General features: G+C 42.0%; 1 protein-coding gene across 20 annotated transcripts in view; it reads left to right on the forward strand.

The window, feature by feature from the left end:
* The window catches only part of PTPRF (protein tyrosine phosphatase receptor type F), a 391,730-nt gene that overhangs the window by 123,061 nt on the left and 245,393 nt on the right, over positions 1-23,276 (forward strand). For all 20 annotated transcript variants that reach the window (XM_030493851.2, XM_030493849.1, XM_030493857.2 and 17 more), the window contains one exon: positions 13,518-13,679. In XM_030493851.2, the coding sequence (XP_030349711.1) occupies positions 13,595-13,679 (85 nt within the window). In that variant the 5' untranslated portion in view covers positions 13,518-13,594. The remainder of the gene's footprint in view (positions 1-13,517; positions 13,680-23,276) is intronic.

Below are 23,276 nucleotides of genomic sequence, written 5' to 3' on the forward strand. Positions count from 1 at the left end.
AGCGCCTTAAGCAGCCCTTTAGTGCCATTGCCCTCAGTGTGACACAGAAGGTTAATCTGTCAGGAATTATCTCTGCGAGCTAGGAGGACAGAATAAGCTTTATTATGAACAGCAGTGCTTCATGAGGAATAGCTGTTCCAATTCCTTCATGTATTCTTTTTAAAAGGGCTGTAAACAAATTGTTTCTCATAAACCACCTGCATGCATAAAACATACTCTCTATTGCCAGCGTCTCCTAGAGTTGGATTGCTGATTTAGCCCTAACAGTGCCCTGGGTACTTTCTTCTTCCGCTTAAAAAGCTGATCATTGATGCTTTTCCAAATGTTTCTATGTCTTTTAATGTTAGTTCAGAATATATCTAATGCATTGCTCCTGCAGGCAGAGAGGATACCAGCTGCATCAGGCAAGTTCCTGTTCTGTTGCCTCCTCTCCTACAGTTAGGAATGTTCTTCTTGGGAGAGGTTTGAGATTCATCTTCACAAGAAGACAAGGAAAAGCGGTAAAGGGAAAACCAGAAGACAGATACATGAGTCTGTCACAAAGCCCTTTTCAGAAACCTTCTCTTCCTTCTGAGAAGAGAAAATTACCTTGTACGTTGCATATGATTTAGGCTGATTTTTTTGCCTTCACATTTCAACTTTGAAAGAACTTTTCTTTTAAAAGCATAAAATACAAAATTTAAGCCCAACCTTGTCAGCAAAGGGTAATTCGTTCTGAAGCAAAGCCTCTGGGCTTTGAATCTTCGCCAGTTCACCCCTAAAATGCCACTGGTGGGGTGCTTCTCTGCTATAGCTACTTTGGAAACACTTAGTGGATGACTACCAGGTAGAAGGACTTAACTTACTAGTCATGGAGCGAAGGAGCAAGATTCTTCCAAGCAATTTCTGGGGCAGTATCCAGGTCAGTGGGAAATGTCCTGGAATTTCTGACCTGAAATCTGTGGCACACTCTGCAGTATCTGCCTTCCTCCCACTAGTAACTGTTGGGCAAATTTGGAGTGTTCCCTTTGCCAAGATGAACTAATTTTTTCAAGCAATAGGTGAGCTGCCTTTACTGCAGGGAGCGTTACTGCTTCTGTGCAAAGAGGAAAGATTCCTTCATTGCTCTGTCCTCAACTCATCTTGTTTTGGGGTCTTTGCTATCTGATGGGTGAAAGCACTTGCTTGTGCTACTAACCTTCCCCACCAATGACGTAATGTTGGCACATGTCACTTCAAATGAGCTTACACTGGTGATGCTTATTCTATGACAGAAGCAGACCTGCCCATTTCCAGTCAGGGATACAGCAGTGTACAGCAAGATACTCCCTACTGTTTCTAAAATGTCATGCTCTGATGTAGAAATTGGGGAATGAGTGCATTCCAAAGACAAACTGGCCTCCCTTCTGCAGGGTGCACACTAGCAGCTCCTTTGGCAGGACTGTCCTGACCTTGTTTATTTTGGACTTAGGCACCATAAAATAGCTTGTTAATTGCTGCTCATTTAGAATTATAATTAGATGTTACCAGATGAGTTCTGTAATACTACAATTAAAATGTTATAAAAAATGTTGTGGTTTTTAATACTTCATAAATCGGTTAAAATTTAGTTCAGAGCACACTGATTGCAAGCTCTCTGTGTATGCGCATAGTTATTAAAACCCGCAAGGATAAAACCAAAGCGGTGATCTCTCCTAAAGAACATACCAGTAAAAACATCATGTTGCTGGGGAAAGTTTGAGTCGTGCAGAATCCATGCGCTGACTGGCGGTCAAGCAACCAGGGACATGAGCTCCAGCACTGGGTCCCTTCAGTATGCCAGGGAGAAAAGTCAGGGCTGCCGTTACTGTCCTGGGGTATGAAAAGAGAAGAGTGTCTCTGAGAGCAAGACACAGCTGAAACTGTTTTGGGTTTGCTTATTGCCTCTGTGAAATGCAGGGTGCCTTGTGTTGAGAAAAGCTCTTCAGCAAGTGGCAGCACGTGCCTTGGGCCTTAGAAAGTCCATTATGTTGTGGGTCATGTATTACCAGAGCAGGACTACCTTGGTTATGTGATGCAGAGTGCTGTCCTAGTGCAAGCATTCTACCGATTCAAGTTGATTCAGAACATTTTGAGGGGATAACTTTGTCCTGCTTTCCTGTAGCTAGACTAAAATACAGAACTGGCACAAGCAGAGTGTTGTTCGCCCTAGCTAATTTGGTAAAACCTCTCTTCTGCTCACAACTGGCTCAGGTTCACTTTAACTAATGGGCTAGGCACATATCTGGAAGCGATGGACATAGAGCTGTGGTCTCGGAGCTTTCAGAGGGAATGCCATCAAAACCACTTGGGTATGTTAGTCTGCAGGTAAGGAAAAGCTTGGACATCTGGTGGCATTGCATATCCAAAAGTAAATGCTTAAAACTTGGAGCACGTTCCTTGTACGTTGCTAAGGGCCTCGGAGCCATTGTTTATTGGCAGCTGAGGAGTTGCTCTGTGCCGCTGTTAATCTGATATGTTTGGATTTGAGGAACAAGGTGCTGCATCTTGTATCGTTAGCTGCACACCAGCATCAGCCATGCAGAGGAACATGGGCTGTTCCTCTCCTTGGAGCTGTACTTGACCAGGTCCTGTGTAAGCTTGCCTGGTTTTTCATCAAGCTGGGTAATGTCGTTCCCCTTTAAGGTCTGTTCTGTTTTTCTGCTGGAAGCATTTTGCCTTCAGGATTTTACATTCTGGCAACTAACAAAATTAAAATAGCTTTCCTCCTAAGTACTATGAAGTGTACATTAAATCTGATTTCAGTGGCTCCAAGTATGTGTTTCAGCACATGAATGAACGAATGGATTGAAGAAACAGCTAGCAGTATTTTTCTTTCCTTAGGTTTCACTGAATAGTATCCCAAGAAGCTACACATTATGTATTACCCTCTTTATGTTTTACTCAAGGTCATGTAAAGGTGGTGGACTGGAGGGAAAGAGTGTATAATTTCAACAGTAAAGCTACAAAGTTGCTGCAGACAGCATATGGGATGTCTTATTTTTCAAAGGTCTTTCCATCTGCTATTGGCAGAAGTTTCCATTACAAAAGGGCAGTTTTGTGTGAGGTACATAATTTATTTTTCTTTAGGTTGTTCTTTTATTAAGATTCATGTTTATCTTGACTCAGACCATTAGCACAAAATAATTCCCCTGGTAAAGAGAATGCATAGAGGTTGTAAGATCTAACTGGGATACAGACGAAATGCTCTCAAAGTTTGGGGAAGAAGGGATTTTAAAGTTTGAATTATAAAAATCAAAAGCAAGGTATTCTCTTGTGAAGCAGAAGTGCTATGGTGGTGGGCTTTTTTTGTTTTTCTTTGAATACCTTAAGGTTGAACTGCAAAACTTCAAGCTTCTCGAGCCGTAGAATGACATGGAGGAGAATTATGCTGAAGGATGAAGAATATGCCGTATCTGTCTGTGCCGTGCTGAATGTAAGAACTGATCTCTCTTGCTGCCTCTTGAGTATAGAAATGCCAAAGCCACTGGAAGTAGTTACATAGCTGCCATGTGCTTGATACCCTTGGCGACCAAAGCTTGCCTTTTTTTAGTAACCAAAAAATTGCTGGGTATTGAAAGCAAAAACCCACATAAATTTAGCATGGATTTTATGGTGGATGAGGGCCCATGGGAGGTACGGGATCACACAAGGGGCAAGCAGCAGTGAGAACTGTGCTGGGTTGGTGATCTGCCTGACTTACCTGAGGGGTAATGTTGTTTACTTTTGCTGTATGTTTTGGATTTCTTTCTGAGGCTGGGAGAGGCAATCGTTACAAGTTCATTAAAATGTGCAGAATATTTTTAGCCTCCCACCTTTTCTCATCTTTTTAATCTGACATAGGTGAGGTTGTGCGTCCTTTGTACGGCGGCAGGCAGCATGGGTCTGCAGCCATGGGGAGCCTTCCTGTCATAACTTGTGTGTGGTCCACACATGTGAGTTTACTTGCAGAATGTGTGTATGAAAATGGGAACATGGAAGCAGGTTTTGGCCTGTTGGATGCTGTGGAGTCCTACAATTTGCTTTGTGGTGTGAAAGATGGAGGATGGCTGGTCTGTCCAGGAAGCGTTGGATTCGCTGCAGCCTGGATGCAGCTGTTATCTCAGTCCCTGTAGCCAGGAAGTAACTAGGAAACTACTGCTTTGATCTGCAAAACAAAGAAGACTTGTAAAATATATTAATTGATTTTCTTCCATCAAACAGTTTCAAGCGTACAGCCTCAGATCTGAGTGAGACAAAATCCTATGTGTAAATGTTTCGTCTTACTGTATGGAATATGCATGATGCAAAAAGCCTGAATTTAATTTTTAGCCTAAAGTGCTGCTGAAGGAGAGAAATTGTATTTTTGGACTGAGTCAGACTTAGGACTGACTTTGGCACCATTAATTCAGGATTTCTTAATTTATAGACCTTTGGTTTCTTCATCTTCAATAAGCAGTATATTATACCTAGCACTTGATTTTTATTTACATCCCTTTAATATGGCTTGGGTACTATGTAGTATATGCTACCTCAGAGGGTATTTTCTTTTGCCAAAGCAAAGCAAGGGGGCCTTAGTAGAAGGAGAAAAGAAAAAAGGAATAATCATAAATTTAGCATCTTATTACAATAAGCTTGATTGCATCTTGGTTTCTTTATAGGTTACAGAAGCAGTTTTCATTTTTCATACAGAAGGCAATTGCATGAAACTTGTGCTTTCATAGTTCCTGCTTATTAGTTGCGAAGGGAATTTCTGGGTGCTGTCTTCCATGGTAACAGCCAAATGCCTCCAGAGCCAGAGGACTGTAGGATGCTGGGGGCGTTTTGCATGGAGAGAATTCAGTTTAATAAATTTAATAAGCACATCTACCCTACTGGGCTGTGTTAACTACCTGCATATAAACTGAGCATACATAATGTTTGGGCAAAGGTTAGAAGCATTCTGTAGGAAAGGCTAGCTCCAGAGCACACTGAAGCAGCAGCTATTCTTATTTTAGCTCTCAGTAACACACACAATAATGGGGTTCAAGCAGTATCTGTAGTTGAGACAGTAATAACAACTATGATATAATTAACTTCAAAACCCTTTAGGAGAGAATAATTCCAAAAACTAACGTTGAAAATGTTCATAGTTTCACAAGATGAGAATTGCAAAAAGTTTAATTAGATATATAAACCCTCCAGTAGGGCATAAGCTGTCTGCTAAATGATGGCATTAGGAAGAAGCCGTCCCTGTGGCAGCCTGCTGCTGTCTTCTCCATGGTCTTTGGGCTGGCTGATGTGGGCTGGGATCCAGTGTGATTGTGGTGATGCTGCTCCTGTACTGGTGGTGGCCACCACGTCTAGAAAGGATGGCAGCCAAGATGCATTTGTGAACTTGCCACTTCATGGGCACTTGCTGGACCTGTGGAGAAGGATTATCATCTCTATTTGCATGATCAAAGCAGGAAGTCCTTTTTACTCAATTGCTGCACGTGACAGCAGCTGCGAGACAGTGGGTGGAGGTTCATCGCCATTATGTGCATGTTTTCCAGAGCCTGGCTTAAAATAGCTCCAGACACAAGTAGTCGCTCAGCATTATTTGATCATCTATGTATTCGTCAAGCTTCTGCTGAGTCAGCAAGGTTAAAGTTGTTAATAGGACCCTCACATAGGTTGTTTGTGAATAGCCATGACTATGTTGCGTGTAGTGTATGAATATAGTCATTGAGCTCAGGGAGGGCCAAGAAAAAGATCAAAATGTTGAGACTGATGCTAAGTTTCAGCAAGGATAACTTAAAAGAAAGTGAACAAGTTACTCAAAGCATCCGTAAAATTAAAATAGGAGAAAGTAAGTATAGAAGGAAGCCAACCAATTTCTTGATGTGGTTTGAAGCCAACAGCAGAACATAAAGCAAGCTGGGAAAAGCAGTTAAATTAGCAGGGCTGGGAGTAATTCACACTAGCTAGATGGCAGGTTTGAGAAGCTGTTTGAGATGAAAATTTGGAAACCCAACTCCGAGGTATTAGTAGTAGAGTCTATAAAGTATAACAAGTACAAAAGGAAAATTGAAAGATCCAAGGTGGGCTTTGAAGAACTAATGACTATACATAGAAGATAAATAACTTGGGCAAATCAGTGCCATTGTCTTGTGTGAAAATTGGGCTTTGTGGATGATGGGAGTTTAAAGGTGACAATTAAGGAAGAGAATGATACTGCCAAAAAGGGACATTATTACTTTGCATCAGTTTTTAACTGCTAAAAATGTTGTGGAAGACTTGGTGCTAATATTGTGCCTAGTCTTTCTAAATATAAAGATAAGCAAATTTCAGAAATTGAAGTCTTGGCAAAAGCAGATTTGGAATAAGCTATTAATCTGGAAAGCATTAAGCGAGCAGACCCCAATAGTATGCTATGTTACATAAAACATAACTGAACTTCCAGCAAAGTAAGGGGTTTTTCATTAGAGTCACTTTTCAGAAAGAAGTTCTTTATATACTTTGTAATCTGATTGAAGGAAAAAAATTACTGAGGAAGTAATAGAATTCCTGAAAGATCGTATTCTCATAGGGTCCAATTTTCAAGGATTCTGCAAAAGAAAACTGTCCTACTAGTGGCATGAAATGCCCAAGCCAGAGAATGAGTTCACAGTTCGTTCAGATTCCAGGAGGTCTCTGAAAACTTTCTGCACTGAGGCTGCTGACAAAGCTGAGTAGGCACAAGGATGGAGCAAAACCGTTCTTATAAAGAAGAAGCTGATTTAGTTTTGAACTAGGGTTGATTAAGAATTTAGTTTGGTCTTAAGCCAGTAGGCACCATGCAAACCCTGGCAGGGAAGGAAGGACAGATTATCCCTCATCTGACCAATCATTTGCATTCTTGCTGTTCTGGTTAAAATTAGTCAGTCTGAGAGATGCAGAACCAGTGTGTTTGGCATTGCTGGAGACAGATGCAGGAATAACAGCACCACAGCTGTACAGTAAATAGCACTCAGCTGCGGTGTGTTGTAAGCAGCAAGCCCAGGAGGACCGTATTTCTCAGCCTTCACTCTCTTTAGTTTAAAATCTTTTTTTCCACACCCCGGATGTGCAGAACTTGATGCCAAGGAGTTGGGGTTTGGAAGAGAGGACTTGGTCCGTTGTGCTTTTAAACTTGATGCTGTTGTGCTGAATGCAAGCCTCTAATGGCATGGTCACTTGTATTAAGAATATACTGTCATGTGTAGTGAATTCTAGAAACAGCACAGGACTTGCTTTGTGGAAGTGGCGACTCATGAGCACATTCCTCCACATTAGTGGAGTTTGCTGATAGCTAAAGAATAGCTGAATTTTTGTAGGATTTTTTGCTGCCCTGGATCTTTAATCCATGCATCTGGTTGCAGTGCTGTGCTTATTCTGTAAATGTAAAAGACCTCTGTTGAAAGGGCAATATGCAATAGTTTACTTCTTTTAAGGAGAGTTTACAGCAGGCATTAAGAGCCTATACACTTGGGTAGGGTGCTCTACAGCAATCTGTATTTAGTGCTCACTGTGAATGATGGCTGGACTTGTGAGGCTCAAGGCTGATCTATATTTTAAGTGGATGTTTTGACTTATGACTGTAGTTATTTAAGAGGGTCCTTCATAATCCTTGTTCCAGTGGAAAAAAATCCTCCTTTTTATCTAGGATTGTCTGCAGGCAATGACACCTTCAGAAATTAATATCTTCGGAAGCAAATGTAGCTAATAAGGCTGTCAGGAATATCCAAGCTGTGCTTGCATCCTGCTTAAAAGCTTCTCTTTTCCCCTGCTCGTCTCCTTGGGTTAAGTTGTGATTGTGTGTTCAGGATCACAAAGATCTGTAGCTGGGCCAGCTTGTTGCTAAAGCCTTCACACTTGTTTGTTGTTTTTTTTTAATGCTTTGCCAAAATAAGGAGAATCTTTTTGAAGTACTTCTGAATCATTCTTGCTGTTGTATATATTTCCCCATACCAATCTGCCTCCGTTCAGTTACCCCCCAATTCAGTTTACCCAACCCCTTACCCCCCCTTATGGGATATTTTGGAGTGTTTGGGTTTTTTCCACTCTGTTTATAATTTCCATCCAAATAGATGATGAAACATTTTCCTGCTGGGTTCTGTTCTCTCTTTTGGTTTTGTTTTTTTTATTTTTTTTGGAGTATTTGCTGAGAATATTCAACATACATTTTCTTTTGTTCTGTCTCATTCCATTACTCACTGTTATATACCCATGGCTAATTATACTCCTCCACTCCTTTCATGGTGTTTGTATCCTTCATGTACTTAGGGCTGGTTATCAAATACCCATCTTGCTTAGCCAGTCTGTCTAGCGCTTTTGACTTGACAGGGATTTTTATCCTTCTCAGTTACTGAATTGCTTTGTTCATCCCTGCTCTCAAGATGGTTTGAGAGTCTTCAATCTGATGCTCTAGGCCTGCTCACACCAGGGTCCTGGAGATGATACCTTTGCTCACGTAGTAGTCGCTTTAGCTTTTGGCCTTTTTACCTTATTGCAAGTTCATCTGAAGTTTCTCCCTAAATCTGTGCTATTGTTGCCATCTTCATATATCTCCCCACTGAATCTCTCTAATACGTTCCTACATGTGGGAGTTTGGAGTGAAATGAGACTCATTTTGTCTTTTTTGGCCATATTGCTGTACTCCCCAAGTCTCTTTATATTATATTTCTCGCAGAAAAGCACAAAGAAATCTATGCTAAAGGAATACTAATGTAGTGAAGCGAAACATTCAAAAGTCATTAACTTGCATGTAACTGTGCCTCTCCAACTTTTAATGTGTGCAATATGATGATCTTGAATTATATGGTGCATCACGGTTTTCCTCTTTCTCCTTCAGAACACAGATGATGTGTTATACGCAGAGTGAAGCAGTTGAGCTGTAGCAATTATTGTTCTCATTTTTAATAGAACAAATAACTGCCTCATTGCTTTTGTGTGGCATGTGTCCCCTGCTTGCTAGGTCAGTTCTTGATTACCATCATTTGTGTGACACCCCAAAGTATTGTGGTGATTGGGTCCCTCTGGAACACTGCTTTCCCTTCAGGTATTTGTGTAAAATATGAAGCCATGGGTGGGTGTCCAGAAGGAAAATTGGGTTTCATTATGTGCTGCACATGGAGTAGAGCTGGAAGAAGCTGATAGAGTTTTAGCCCTTTCTTTACTATTGTCTGGGTGGTATCCAGTTGGTATCTTCTGACCTGCATCCTTGGGCTCAGGTTGAATAGCAAATACAATTGTTTCAGGTTCCTTTATGAAAAGATACTCTAATGTCTCCAGGTCAGATGTGGACATTGCTTAGGCGCTGTGCTTACCTTCCTGCCCTCTAAGTTTCTAGAGAGTCTTTTAACCATGTTTCACAGCAAATGCGGTGTGAATAGTCATGCACACAACTGAACCTGGCAGTTCTATGGATGTACGGGGCTTCCTGAAGGGAACATTTTTGTGCTGACTTGTTAGATACTTCGGGTTGCAAAGTAGCTTAAACTTAAAGTTATTTTAGTGCAGTATTTTTGTCCCTGGTTTGGAACTGGCGGGCTTACTTTGGGGATGCTGTTCTCCACCATGCTGTTCGTGGCCAGTGACCCACATGACACTTGCTTCAGTTCAGTTTAGCTTCCAGAAGAGTTCATAGAGGACATAAGCTATTCAGTGCTGGTTTGGAATTTCTCCTGACTCTTTAAAGTTGACTGCTTTTTCTAATCTCTTTGCTGTCTCCTATGAGGCATACTCATTGCCAGTATTTCCTAGTACCATATGAGCTGTTGGTATTCTTGGCTCTGTTTTAAATGAGTCCAGCTTTTTCTACTTGTCTGAAAGAACCAAACCATGTAGATTTCAAAAATGTTCTCAAGACTGCCTGTTTTCCATCCACCTGCCCCACGGCAGAATCAGCTATATTTAAATGAAGTTTGCTATTTTTTTTTTTTGTTGTGCTTTCCTGCTTTCTAGTTTTCTGCCAAACTAGCTCTCAGTAGTTCTAAGATTGAGTTCGGAGCAGAGGCAGGAGTTAAGCTTGCTAAACTCAAAGCTGTTTTTGCTAAGCCATCTGGAGTGCTTAGTTAGCCTCAACCTCCTTTTGGGTTACATGGTCTAGAGTTTATAATATTGCCAGGACCAGATGCAGAAGTAGCAATGAGAATGCATGTGTATTTCTGAAAAACCTTCTTCTACAGCATCTGGGCTCCCAAATGCAGTATTAGTTGTGAGATACTAGCCAAAGCAATGAGATTAAAGGAGGCCTTCAAATGAAGGTGCACAGGAGAGGATTCCAGATGCAAGAGAGAGCAGCCTGAAGCAATATGAGGTGGTTGGGGCAAAAGATTCACTAAAAGTCTTAAAAGCATTGGTTGGTTGCTGTTGGACTTGATTTTACTGATTCTGATTTTGTTACCAATATTGGTAACAAATACTGATTGTACTTGTTAGAGCTATATTGATTCTGTATTTGTTACCAAGATCTACCAACAGTATTTGGTTTATAGTTAGGTTCTGTGTTAGGCTGCCATGTGCCCCAGGAAAGGAAGCCTTTGGTAGTGGTTCAAGGCAGCCATGCAGTACTATCAGAGTAACAGTGGCCTTCTAAGGGTTAACTGAGCTTTCAGCTAACACCCTGTTGCCTTGCCGTGAATATTGGGTTGTCTTATTGGGGTTGAGCACCTTGCTTCTAAAAATGGGAGAGCTGAACCACTGGGAGAGGCTTTTTCATGTTTTCAGTTTCAAAAGAGAATGACAGTTACTGAGATTTATAAAATTTTAAAACTTTCCAATTTAAAGGGCTTTAAATATTCAATGCAGACAACTTTTCCGTAGGCAGAGCGACCATGGAAAGAGGGAGTGGCAAAGTTTGATCCTATTAAGGGCCAAAGGTGCTCTATTAACTTTGGAGGGACAGACAGCTGTCTTGCATAAGAAAAATCTGTCTTTTTCTACCAGATGGTAAATTATTATAGAGCACTAAACAGTTGCAAAAAGAGTAAGTCTATAAAGCATCTGGCAGGGTAACTGATAATTCATCAGTTTTGCATGATGCATGCTGTATGTATCTCATGGGCTTGAGAGGAAAGTTATAAATCTGTCAAGCTTGAAACTGGAGAGAAGCTTGATCACATTGGCTGAAAGAAGAGAGAAATTGAGAGACAGACCTATTCTTTAGCTGAGGTTTTTGTGTTTCTGAGAGTTATTCCTGAATGAGGGCTGTGGAGGTGCCATTCACGTGACTTCTGAGCAATCTGCGCTCAAGATATACCATTAGACCAGGCACTTTTGTTGTAAATGGAAGTGAATGAAAGAGGAAAAGCTCTCTGAAAGCTATTCATCCCCAGTCTGGTCTGATACATACCTAAAATGTTTGCAGCATCACCTGTAAAACTTGTTCTCTCTCCTGAGCTGAGAGAGTTTGACACACATCATTAGTTCTGACACAGTAATTTCAACCCTTGTTGGTGGTTTGGGGTTTTTTTTAATCTCTTCCCCTGAGAAGAGTAGCCTCTTAAGATTCTGGCTGCTGTTGAGCCAGATGTAATGCTGCTTAAAGTGTGCTTCAGTGAGGTTGCTTCTCTGGGCTGCACAAATTAGCAGTGTACATGCAGAGTTTAGAGACATAATCTTCTCTCTTAACCCAGGCACTTCTTTCCATTCCCGTGCGGACCATATCTGGAGAGCTAGCTAACAGCGGGCAAACTGCTTGGGGACTGAACAGAGTTTCCCGTTGGAATAGAGTTTATGCAGCTATACAGATACAACTGTCTGTATCTGTCTCTGCAGTGTAAGATGTGTTAATGGTGCTTTTAGTAATTCTTTGGCGAAAGATGAATGAGGATATGGAGGTGGGAGAGCAACAAAGAGAACTGAGAGTGCAGCTGATATGAAGAGCCTCTTTTGCAGTATTCAGAATCTTGCTGCTGAGCTTACTTGGATTTATGCTTTCTCATTGAGGTAATAAAAGCAGGATGAGATGATCAGTATTCTCTTTGCATCTAGGTTAGAACTAGGTTATTTTGTAAAGTACTTTCAGATGTCTTGGCTGTAGAAGACATTGCATAAAAAAAGATATCTCTGTGTTGTGTGATGTACCATGTGAAATGATTTACTGTGCAAATACAGTAACAAATTGGATAAGAATCATGATCTGCTGTTTGTTAGTATGATGCAATGTAAACATTTAATATTTACTTAGGTGGATTCTCTTGAGATTTCTTGCAGATTTCCCGCAGCACTGTGGTTGCTGCAGTTCTTTGAGCTCTATGTTTTTGTCAGAAGTAAGCATGTTCCATCAAAAGCTCACCAGTTCTCAAAAAAAACAGCCAAACCAAAACCAAACCGAAAAACCCCTCTTCTTCCAGAAATCTAGCAAAATGCAAAAATACGTTTGTTAGAGCAGTCTTGAACGTCTGCCAACACAAATAGGAGCGGTGGGTTGTGCCATGCACAGCCTGTACACTTGCAGATACTTTGCTTTAAGGATACTCATGGGGTCCGCTTGGGCTGCATTTGCCAGCATGAGATTTTTTCGCTGTCAATGCTGTGTTGCCAACTTTCAGCAAACTTTTGCAGCTTAGCAAAGCTTGTCAAATTCTGAATGACTCTTGAGTGTGTGTTGAGTTGCCCAGCACTGAAAGAGTGAGCTCCTGTCCCCGCTGAGTGTTGTTCCTTTGAGGGAATGAGGATTGCTAGCTCCTTTAAAATCTTAACAGGTAGACCTTGGACTGCCAGGTGAAAGTAAAGTCAGTATATTCTCATGAAAAGATAAAGAAGGTGGATGTGTCAAAATTGCACTCTTTCTTGCTGCCTTTTTTGGTTGGGTTTCAAGGAATTTTCTGTATTTTTACATCCAAGCAAATGCCCAAGTTAAGCCAACTTCTGAGATAATTTGCTTTGTTTTGGAGAAGGAATATTCAATCCTCAATCCTTTACACAGTTCTCTCCATTTTGGGGAGGTTGAAGCTTAGGTGTTTGCTTTGGGTAAAGCTTCTCTTTATAGACACTTTTCGTAATAACCTTCTACTGTGGCTCTGGCAGCCGTGTGAACTGGCAGCTGATTCAGTTCAGCTCCTGTTTCTCCTGCTTGGACCCACCAAGACTTGTTTGGTGTACACCAGTCCAGCCAGATGGGCCAAGCTACACTTACCATGTAGTTGACCACAAACATATGCAGTTATGCATGTCTCTCTTGGACAGATGGATGAGGAAGAATTACACGAGCTTAAGACTATTTCTTATATTGGAACGTGCAACTTCAGAACTATTTGTTGTGAGTACGAATGCAATACGTTGTATTAATAATAATACAATGTATTAATAGGCCATAATAGAGATTGGACATGAAGATAAACTTGGAGATGGGCATGCATTTATGCCTTGTGATCCTTGAAATCAGCTCATTGGATTAGGGGACATCAGTGTGGAGCTCCAGCGATCAAGCAGTAAAGACAGTTAAATTTCACTTTTAAAGTATCTATAACTGTCTTTACAATGTATTTTGGTATATCGGCAGTTAGTCTCTGTGTTACGTTTCATAATTTTCCTTTTCCTCTCTTGGTTTGCAGGAGTAAGTCTGTGTCTGTAACACTGGATGTACTGACCACTTGCCTCAGACTGAAGAGGACTTGCTCTACTTTGGAATATGGTGCCTAACTTCTGCATCCCAGTACTCACTGTGCCAGCAGCCATCCTTTGCTGCTTGATGCTGCCTTTAGCAGGAGCGGACAGTAAGTAACATTCATTTTTGGAAATTTGAAATTTAGCCTTGCAAAATTTCTTTCAACAAGTATCAAGCCTCATTGGTTTGTACTGAAAACACTGAAGGCTAAGGGATAACCCCCTCAAATGTCTTACTTTCAAATGTGCATAATGCAGATAAACAGCATGTATGTGAAAGGGGCACAGACAGAACTAAAAACTAGCTGACAAAAAAATCTATTCAAGTGCAGGAAGAGTTTCTGTAGTAGCTGCAAGATCAAAAACCTGACAATTTGATTTCTAACGTGTACAGATGAGTAAAGAAACTTGGGGGCAGAGGAAGAGAGAAGTGGTAATCTTTCTTACTTTATTTTACTTGTTCTTTTACAAGCTCTTGTGATTTGTGTAGTGTTGAGACATCTCTCCTGAGTCAGTGGGTGGTTGAGAGCTGTTGGGGAGAGGGTGCGAGTTTTTACCTTTCTGTGTAGCTCTCCTACACCTGCATTTCAGCAGAATTGGAGTGGAATGCTTCCTTGTAGTCATGCTTTACAGGTGATGTGTCCATGCCTGTTCTGATAGTCTCGCAGTGCTGCTGTGACTGGCTTTGGTTAGCCCCATACAGGCCAAGGAGAACACTGCACAAAACAGTTATGGACAGACAAGACAGGAGGGGAGAAACTTGGCTGATGGCAGCTTGTTGAAATACCTTAAAGTAGGAATTTCTCATCGAATGAGTTATGCAGAATGCAGGAAACCTTGCGGGTTCATTTCATAGTCTTGGTTTTCGTAACTTTGGTGTATTTGCTAGGCTACCCCCAAGTATTTGTGCAGCCCTCCACCACCTTTTTTTTAACCAGGAACCAGGTTTTCAGTGTTCAGACATTTGCACATTTGTTGCAGGCTCTGGCAGTTGTGAACGCTCCATGCCTTTGAAAGCACCCAGGGCTCCTGGGACGCTTGAGTCAGAGCAGAGAGGTGACCGTGATGCGCCTCCTGAGCTGCCACCAACCATCTGCTGCTCACTCCAGCTTTAGTCACCAGGCTTATAATTAAGATGTAATTATGTGAAAGTTGAAGGCAATCTTCATTCATTTTAGTAGGAGCCTAGCTGAGTAGAAAAAACAGACTGGGGGTCCTAAATGTCCTTGACTGAACAGGAAGGAGTAAATTTAGAGAAGCTGGAGAGAAGAGTGAAGAGGGGATGTAAAGAAAGATACAAATTCACTATTTTTGTTGTCACTGGGGATGACTTGCACAGGCAGGAGATCAGCATGCAGTCTGTATGAGTCTGAGCTGCCCAGTTACACTGGGGGCAGCAGCTGTCTCCTCCTTCAGCTTTCTTCTCTTGCTGTTGGTGCTGCTGGAAGATGCTTATTCGGATCACTTTGTCTACACATTGTAGCCCATTTTGGAGGCTGGCACAGAGAAGTGTATGTTTAATGTTCTGAGTTGTTTAAAAATACCTCAAGGTTCGTTATCTTTATCCTAGCCCCTGCAAAGGAGAGAAGCATCACCCCATCTTCTATTCAGAAGCTGGTGGAGCCTGAGATGTCCTAGGACAGTTCCTGTCCTGAGGACAACTTGCAGGAGACATGGTTTGCTAATGTTGTGGACTACTTCCACATGCTTAAATTTAACAAAACTGGCTCTGTTTCACAGGCCCAGATCCAAATATTGGTCTCTCAGATGTGGAACCCTTCCGTACTGAGAAGCAAGCAGATCTCTATGGGTGCCTTTTTGTCTGGCACAGAGTGAATTACTTCTTCCTAATCTGGAAGGCAGATCTGGAGGACAACGACCTTTTAACTGCCACAATCACCGTGGACTAACCAAGGGTTTCCTACGATGGAAAGTGCTTTGTGTATTTTAGAAACTTACAGCTTTTTTATTATCTTACCGCACTGAATCTTGCCACCGACTCTCAGTGGCAGGGAGTGTGTGAAAGGACTCGCTCTGTGCCTCTGCAGGGGGAGGAAAAAGTCAGCCCCAAACCCTGCATATTTCATGTCCTGCCGTCAGCGATGCAGACAGGCAAATACAGTAGTGAATATGGCACTGAGGAGTCCTAATTCAGGACAGCAGTGAAGGGCAAGGGGAAGTTATGATCACACATACACACTGGAGCTTACTGTAAAAGCTAGAGAGGGATGCTGTTAAAGGAGCACCCCATATGCTTCCTCTTCCGTTTTTTGATCCCCTAAGCTTCCTATCTCCAGTCAAAGACTGTTTATTTACATGGAATCCTCATGCAATATAGCTGTTCCTGAGATTTCACTATGATTCTTCCTTTTCCCTATTGCAGTGCTGGGGATGGCGATGGGCAGTGTAGGGATGGGTAGGCTCCATATCTGCAAAGCATTCCTACAGTTCCCTAATTAAAAGCAATGAGATAATCAGAGCAGGGTTATGCTTGGAATTCCTGGAGTCAGTCCCCAACATTGCTTTTTATAGGAACAGTGATGATTGAAGGCAAGGAAGGGAGGGCTGGGGATGGGCAGTGCCACATCAGTGGCAGCAGGCTGCCTCATGACTGGGTGCTCAGGAGCATCCACAACTGGGGTTCCCCACCTTCCCTGCCTGCGCTTTGGAGCTCCTGTTGTCACAACACAGCATTGCTGCTGTAGCTTCCTGACAATTAGGCAGCTGGCAGATAGCTGGATGTTAACGCCTGAGATAAACCAGATTGAATATGTATCGCCTAGCAGAATTAGCGTCAGGCGTGCACCGCGATGCCTCTCCTGGAATTGAGTTCATGGGAGATGTGAATAATGTCAGCGTGAGGAATTGAAGGGGCATCCAAAGGTTAAATGCATGGCAGTGTGTCAGAAAAAGAGGGGCTCTCTGGGTGCCTCCCTGCCAGCAGGATGGGAGCAGCGGGTGCTGCCCGCTTCGGTGGGGTGCTGGGAGGAGATGAGTGGGAAGGGGCACATGCGTGTGAATGCAGCAGTGCTAATTTGGCAGAAAGCGCTTTCAAATCCTCCCCAGCTCTTACAGGCTGCAGGAAGAAATTATTAAATTTTCTCTGTGATCTGCCAGTGTTTCTGTCAGGGTGACCCTAATTCCATTAAAGCAGCTCGGAGCTGATTCAGGATCACTGTTTTACACTTTCTCCTCAGCTTGCTTGTGGGGTTTTTTTTTTGGCTTTTCTTGGCTATTTTTTTATAATGCACTCTGTGCTTCCCTGTCTGTCAGCTTTTGATTGTGCATGGGAAAAATGGCTTTGCAGATTTCATTTAATGTTCAGTTCGATTGTCAACTAAAAGGTGCTCTTTTCCAGCTTGTGGAAATATGTCATTTACTCTAATAAAATAAAAAAACAACAACAACCAAAAAACCCCTCTCTCAAAACCAGATGGAGAGAAAACAGGACAAAATCAATACTGTCATCAGAAATCATCAGCAACGTGTTTCCTTGCTGGCTGGTTTTCTTTAAAAATTAGGCTTTGTTTTTGAAGTCCTGGGCACAGCTTCCATTAGCCAAAGGAAGAGACTAGGTGACCCATCCAAAGTCTTTTCTAACTGAAATAGATCTTTGTCTTGCACAGAATTTCAAAGGGCTTAAGGAAGAAAACCACTTCAAAAGTGACCTTGTAGAAGAAAAGAACTGAGGCAGAATTAGGCCACCTATGTGTGAAGTGATATGTGGTAAACAAACAATTTGCACCTTTTGATTTCTAAGGATAGAGCAAACTTGGCTTTTGTTTGAGAGGGGGTAGGGGAAGCTTGCAGCAGTGAGCTGGGGCTGGTGAAGGCCCATCTCTGGATCTCACCAACTCCTTTGAGCAACGACCCTAACTCAAGGCTGTCCTGCTCCTTGTAAGAGAGAGTTATTTTATATCCAAAAGGCATATGTGTCATAGGTTGCCCAGAGAAGCTGTGGCTGCCCCATCCCTGGCAGTGTTCAAGGCCAGGTTGGATGGGGCTCTGATCAACCTGGTCTAGTGGAAGGTGTCCCATGGCAGGGGGGTTGAAAATGGATGATCTTTAAAGTCTTTTCCAACCCATACCATTCTGTAATTCATACAGACCTACATTTTTCTTTTTTCAATTGACCATGTTACTTGCATGCTATCTGGGTTGAGGAGATGCATTAAAAAAGAAAATAGGAAGGTGAGATGTTGGTACTTCTGGAGGTTGGGAAGAGCCCTGATGGCCTTTCTAGACATGCAGCTCCCAGTGAGCTCTGTTTCGCCAGTGATTTTGCGTTGCACCTGTCCAGAGGTTTTGGACAGAAGAGCTCTGGTTCCCCTATGCCCCAGCTCTGCTGCCTGCTGTCACTGCTCTGTGTTCCTGGGGCTCGGGAGTATTGTGGCAGGTTTGACTCCCCGATTCAGCTGCTCTTTGCTTTGTAACCTGAACAATGCCTCAGCCACAGCTCTGCTCCAAATACAGCTGCTCTGGGCCACCCTGTGGGACAGATTGCTGCTGTGCAAGTCTGGAAAACAGCCACTTTGTGGAGCTGGGCAGCAGAGTCCCAACCGAGAAGCTGGACCTGAGGCTTCTCCGTTGTGGCCTTGCATCTGTTTCTGCTTCCTGGTTTCTTGTTTGCATGCCTTGTTTGCTTGTCCCCAAACGCTGCACGTGGTGATTATGTGTCATTGGTACGATCAGATCCAGGTGTTGCAGCACAGGTAGATACTAATTTTTTGCACTTCCACCTCAACTAGCTTGGCAAATTCCATTAGTGAAAAGAATATGTAAAGTATTGCTTAGGAAAACCCCTGTACCTGATGCATTGGGGTTGTATCATTAAGGGACAGGCTGAAATACTAACCACAGTTATTGTGCAGCTTTATTTTTGGTGCCCTTACCCATCATATTTAGGTATAAATGGATCCTGCACTTTTCCATAAAATATCTAAATGCTGCCTGCTTGTAAGTGAATGTTGCAGACATCAAAGATGCTGTGAGAGCAAACACTATGTATAGAGTAGACGACAGATCTTTTTCTGCATTTATAGCCATGCCCCTTTTAGCTCCAGCACTTGGAGGAGTGATGGAATTTGTTTGGATAGCTACCTACAGCAGGTCACAGCATCATCATTTGTCTTTTTTATTTGCTGTTAAAGCCAACATCATTCATCAGTCAGTATCAGCTGCTAGGTCAAAGGTCTGCCTAGCCCCAAATCCTTTGTCTGGCAATGGTCAGTACAAAGACCTATGGAGGATGTAAGAACAGCATATATACATAGTGATCCCTTCCTGGTGTTGTCTCCTAGCCTTTGGTGGGTGGTGGCTGCTGTGGTGTAGCAACTTAAGACAAGCTCGCTGTGGGTTTTGCTCTCAGGCACCTCTGAGGACGTTGTCAGTCTTCAGGGACATCCTGGAGTCATGAAGACCATGGTTTGCATGAAGACCACGGCATAAGCTCTGACTTTTGCCTCTACACCATGGCTCCTTGTTTAACCCCTGTAGCACTGCTCTGCAGGGCTGAGCAGTCTCTGTTGCTGTTCACATCACTCAGACTCAGCTGCGTAGCCACAGTTACTCTCTTGCCATCACAAGGCAGTTCCTATGTTTAAGTGTCCATGTAAGTTATCTGTCACAGCAGCAAATGTTGAGGATCGTATATATTTAATACACGTTCTTTGAGGGAGAGTGTGCTTATTGGCTTGGTGATATGGAAAACTAGTAAAACTGTAAAACAGTAAAACTGTAAAACACCTGCTTAAAATTTTGCCTTCAATGTAGATTCATAGATTTTTAAGGCCAGAAATCGGATCAGTGTAGTCTTCTACTCTGACCTGCATAGCACAAGCTATATAATTTCAGCTAGTGATTTCTGCATCTACTTTTAACAGCTGTGAATGAGCTAGCATGTAGCTTTCAGGAGGCTATCACATCATGATTTGAAGACTAAATGGTAGAGAATTAACCCATCTCCTGTGTGATCTGTGAAAATGGCAAGTAATCATTACTTCTAAAAATCTGCATTTGTTTCAAGTAATGTTTATGCAATTTTTGGGTTCAGACACTCGATGTTGTAACCTGTGTCAGCAAGGCTGGAGACTCCTGCTATTTAATGCAATCTCCCTGAGAAGCAAGTTAGAGTGTAGGAGTTAGACAAGCTCAAAAGTTTGTAATTTTCATTGTACAAAAATGGGTTGGTCTTGATTTTTCTGATCAGAGATAATTTTTATAGTTCTTCACTAATTGTCCAGACTTTTCAGTATGTTTTTTAAAGTCAAGGGAGCAGGACCAAGAAGTGAAGTGGCCGCATCTTGCCACAGTACAATGGCACTTTAGGCCTTTTATCCATAGCATTGAGCTGGGAACAGAGTCCTCCACGATGACCTTTGAATCCCTTTCTGGGCCTCTGATTACCAAGATGCAAACTCCTATTTCATTAGTGTGACTTGGGTTTTTGTTCATGAATATCTGCCTCTAAGTACATTAAAATGTGTTTTGCTGGATCCCAGCTCATCCAGTCATCCCAGTCATTCTGTATGGATAATCTTCCCTTGCTGTTACTAGCTGACTACCAGTCTTGGTAAAGCTTATTCTTTACTTTCCAAATCTAGTGCAAGTTAGTTGCATTTATTCCCAGATGTTAATCAGTTGTGACTATTTGCAGAGGTTGCTGTATTGTAAGGACATATTTAAAATATCCTATACTAGTGATAGTAACATTCTCTGCAGATGGAAAGGAGTGTCAGGAAACTGATAATATGGTTTGTGCTGCTGCTTGCCACTAGCAGCACTGACGTCAGATGGATGAAAAGTATGAGGTCTGCTGGAGCTTTCAGTGTTTTAGCTGAGCAGTTGTAAAAAGCAATGAAGTGGTAATAGGGATGCTTTTTTTGTTTCCTTGATTATCTGTTCGTTATATCAGTGCTTTAGAATGATACTGTAATATAAGATGATGAAGCTCGTTTTTGTGAACAACCGAGAGTATGAAATTTGTTTGCTCAAAATGTTAGTTGGTCTTTTTTGATGATGAACATGTTTGATTTAAAAAAGAGGGGGGGGAAAAAAAGGCATCTGTTCACTGATGCTTTTTCTCTGGTAAGATGTCTATCTTTATGTATCAGTAGCTGAAAAGCAGTGGTGTACTTTTAATCGAATGCTGTATTTAGTCCCTTATGAGAATCAGGGCTTTGCCTATGCCAAAGACAAATCTCATTTATTTTGTTGCTGTGAAAACACCGTAGGGTGCTTACTGAAAGTTTTAAGACAGAAATGCCTTTTGCCTTGCGCACTTTACTGTTGTATGATTACTGAATTAAACCAAAGTGTATTTTATAGTGTACAATGGCTTTACATTTGTATATGTATTGTAGCCTGCAATGCTAGACGTTGCCTTGAATGTCAGTTTCATTTGGGCTTTCTCTGATGCATGATAACATTAAGCCTTCATAATAAGGGGTGCTCACGTAGTATTAAAAAGAAATAATTACAGAATATATTCCATTTCATGTAGTAGAGGCTGGGATGAACTTGCAGTCCTGCTGTGCATTTCTGATGGCCCTTCATTGCATGTATTACTCATTATTTCCCCCCTGACTCCCCCCCCCCCACCTTCTCCCTTCCTCCTCCAGTCATTAATGCTACAACTTCCAGGAATGTATGTTGTAAAACTGGATTGAGACGTGGAGATAGTACCTGGTTAAAACCAAAAGCAAATGGAAATACCACCATTTTCCAACAGAGGTTCGTGGCACCGAGTGTGACTGTTCTGAGTTGGTACTCTGGATAAAGTCTCCATGTCAAGAAGAGGTTTGGCCTTGGTTTGGCTCTGCTACATGCAGTTATTCTATTTGAGCTGATACTGGGTTCTCTGGAAGTGGCCATGGTCTTAAGAAAGGACCATGATCAGTCCATTGTTAGCACTTATTAATACTGCAAATTCAAAAAGAAGATTGCACTCAGGCAGTTCTTCTTGCTTGCTTTTGCTGCCTTTAAAAAAAACCTTATTATAAACTCTCTTTACATGTGATGACTTTGGTTTACCTCAAAGGTGAGTGATAAAAGCCCCTGCAAGTTAATTGCCATGTGAGGCGGAGAAGAAGATGAGTCTTGGGCCTCTGTACTTAGATATCAGAGTGCAAAACACCTCTGTCTTTTTTTTGGAATTATTTTTAGCTGATTTCACTTCAACTGTTACTGCAACTGTTGTTGCGTTACTTCTGTTAAAGATTGTTTTGAAAAAGGGATTTTAAAGAGGCCAGAAAATATTCAGCAGCTTTACTCATTTAGGTCTTTTGCTCCTGAAAAACTCCGTTTGTAATAACCATTTTGAGTCCTGGCATTAGCACTGCTGTGCCTGGCAGGTAGGACTGTTCATCAAACCCAGTGGCTTGTGCGGGTGGGAGATGTGAGTGTCACCAAGCTCTTGCTTTCATTGTGGGGCTGTATGTAGGGCAGAGGTGGCTCTTCCTTGGTTTCCAAACTTGAAACTGAAGTTCTCTCTTTTGAGGTAAATGTGAGCTTGCCGTGCATTGGCTTTAGAAAGGATTTTGACTTTTGTATTTGAAAAAACCCCCACAGTTTGGAAGTGAGAAGGCTGTACGTAGGTATATTGTACTTAGTGTTTCTTTTACAAGAGGGAAGATTCATTGGAAGAACTGAGTGCTGAGTGGTGAAAATCTTGTGAAATGTCAAAACCAGTTAAAATACTGATAGGAAGAAGATGACAATGTATTTTAATCCTGTTTAACATCAAACAGCAGGTTTCAGTAGTTCCAGGATGCAAGAAAACCCTTAGAGAAGTGGACTTTTCAAATGTGGTGAATGCACAAGGTTTATAGGACATTTACTAAGCCAGAGGGGTAACTAGCGGGGGGAAATCAGTACAATTTGAAGAGGGAAACAAAGAAAATATTTTCATATTCCCATGTGAAGGACGGGGATGCCTTATCCTGGCACAGTGTTCTTATTCTTGGCATGCTGACTGCAAAGAGTTTAGTATGGCTCTTGGGAGGATGATGAGGGTAGTCCAAAAGCTGGAAAGGCTCCCTTTGCTCCTGTTTGGCATAACAGGTAATGGACCTGGCTGTCGACTTGTCGTTTATACATGCTGTATATAGACTTCAACATACTTTTTTATGCTCCATTACGCACAATTTATCAGGGGTTACACAAGGTTCTTTAGTTATAACCTGTTGTTTTCATCATTTTACGAGTTCGTTCCATGGCTGAAATGTGCCCTGCTTGGTTTTCATCCACAGTTCAAGTTGGGGGGGCTGTATTTTATGGGTTGGACATTTGTTTGTCAGATCTTTCTGCAAAAAAAGTCTTTGGATATTCTTGAAAACAAAGAGTGAAAAAATACTTTTGTACTCTGTAAAACAAACTGTGGTGTTATTCATAGGTCTCAAGTCTAAAATGTCTGTGAAAGCATGTGATGTTACCGCAGACGTGCTTCAGCAGTCAAGAGAAAATGGAACTTGATTTGTGGAAGGGAGTAACCCATATTGAAATAATCTGCTGAATAATACAGAGGGGATTTCATGCTAAATCATTAAGCGCATGTGAGTAAAGGATGCTGTCTGAGCTTGTGGGTGACTAAACTGCCCATATATTCATTCTGTGAGCATAGCCAGGGCTGCTCTCATCTCAGCCTTCCAAAGACCTAAAGGGTGCACAGCAGAGGCAGTTCTCCAGATCCTACAGCACATAGCATGTAA

The sequence above is a fragment of the Strigops habroptila genome, chromosome 8 (assembly GCF_004027225.2).
Source record: "Strigops habroptila isolate Jane chromosome 8, bStrHab1.2.pri, whole genome shotgun sequence".
NCBI classification, from domain to species: Eukaryota; Metazoa; Chordata; class Aves; order Psittaciformes; family Psittacidae; genus Strigops; species Strigops habroptila.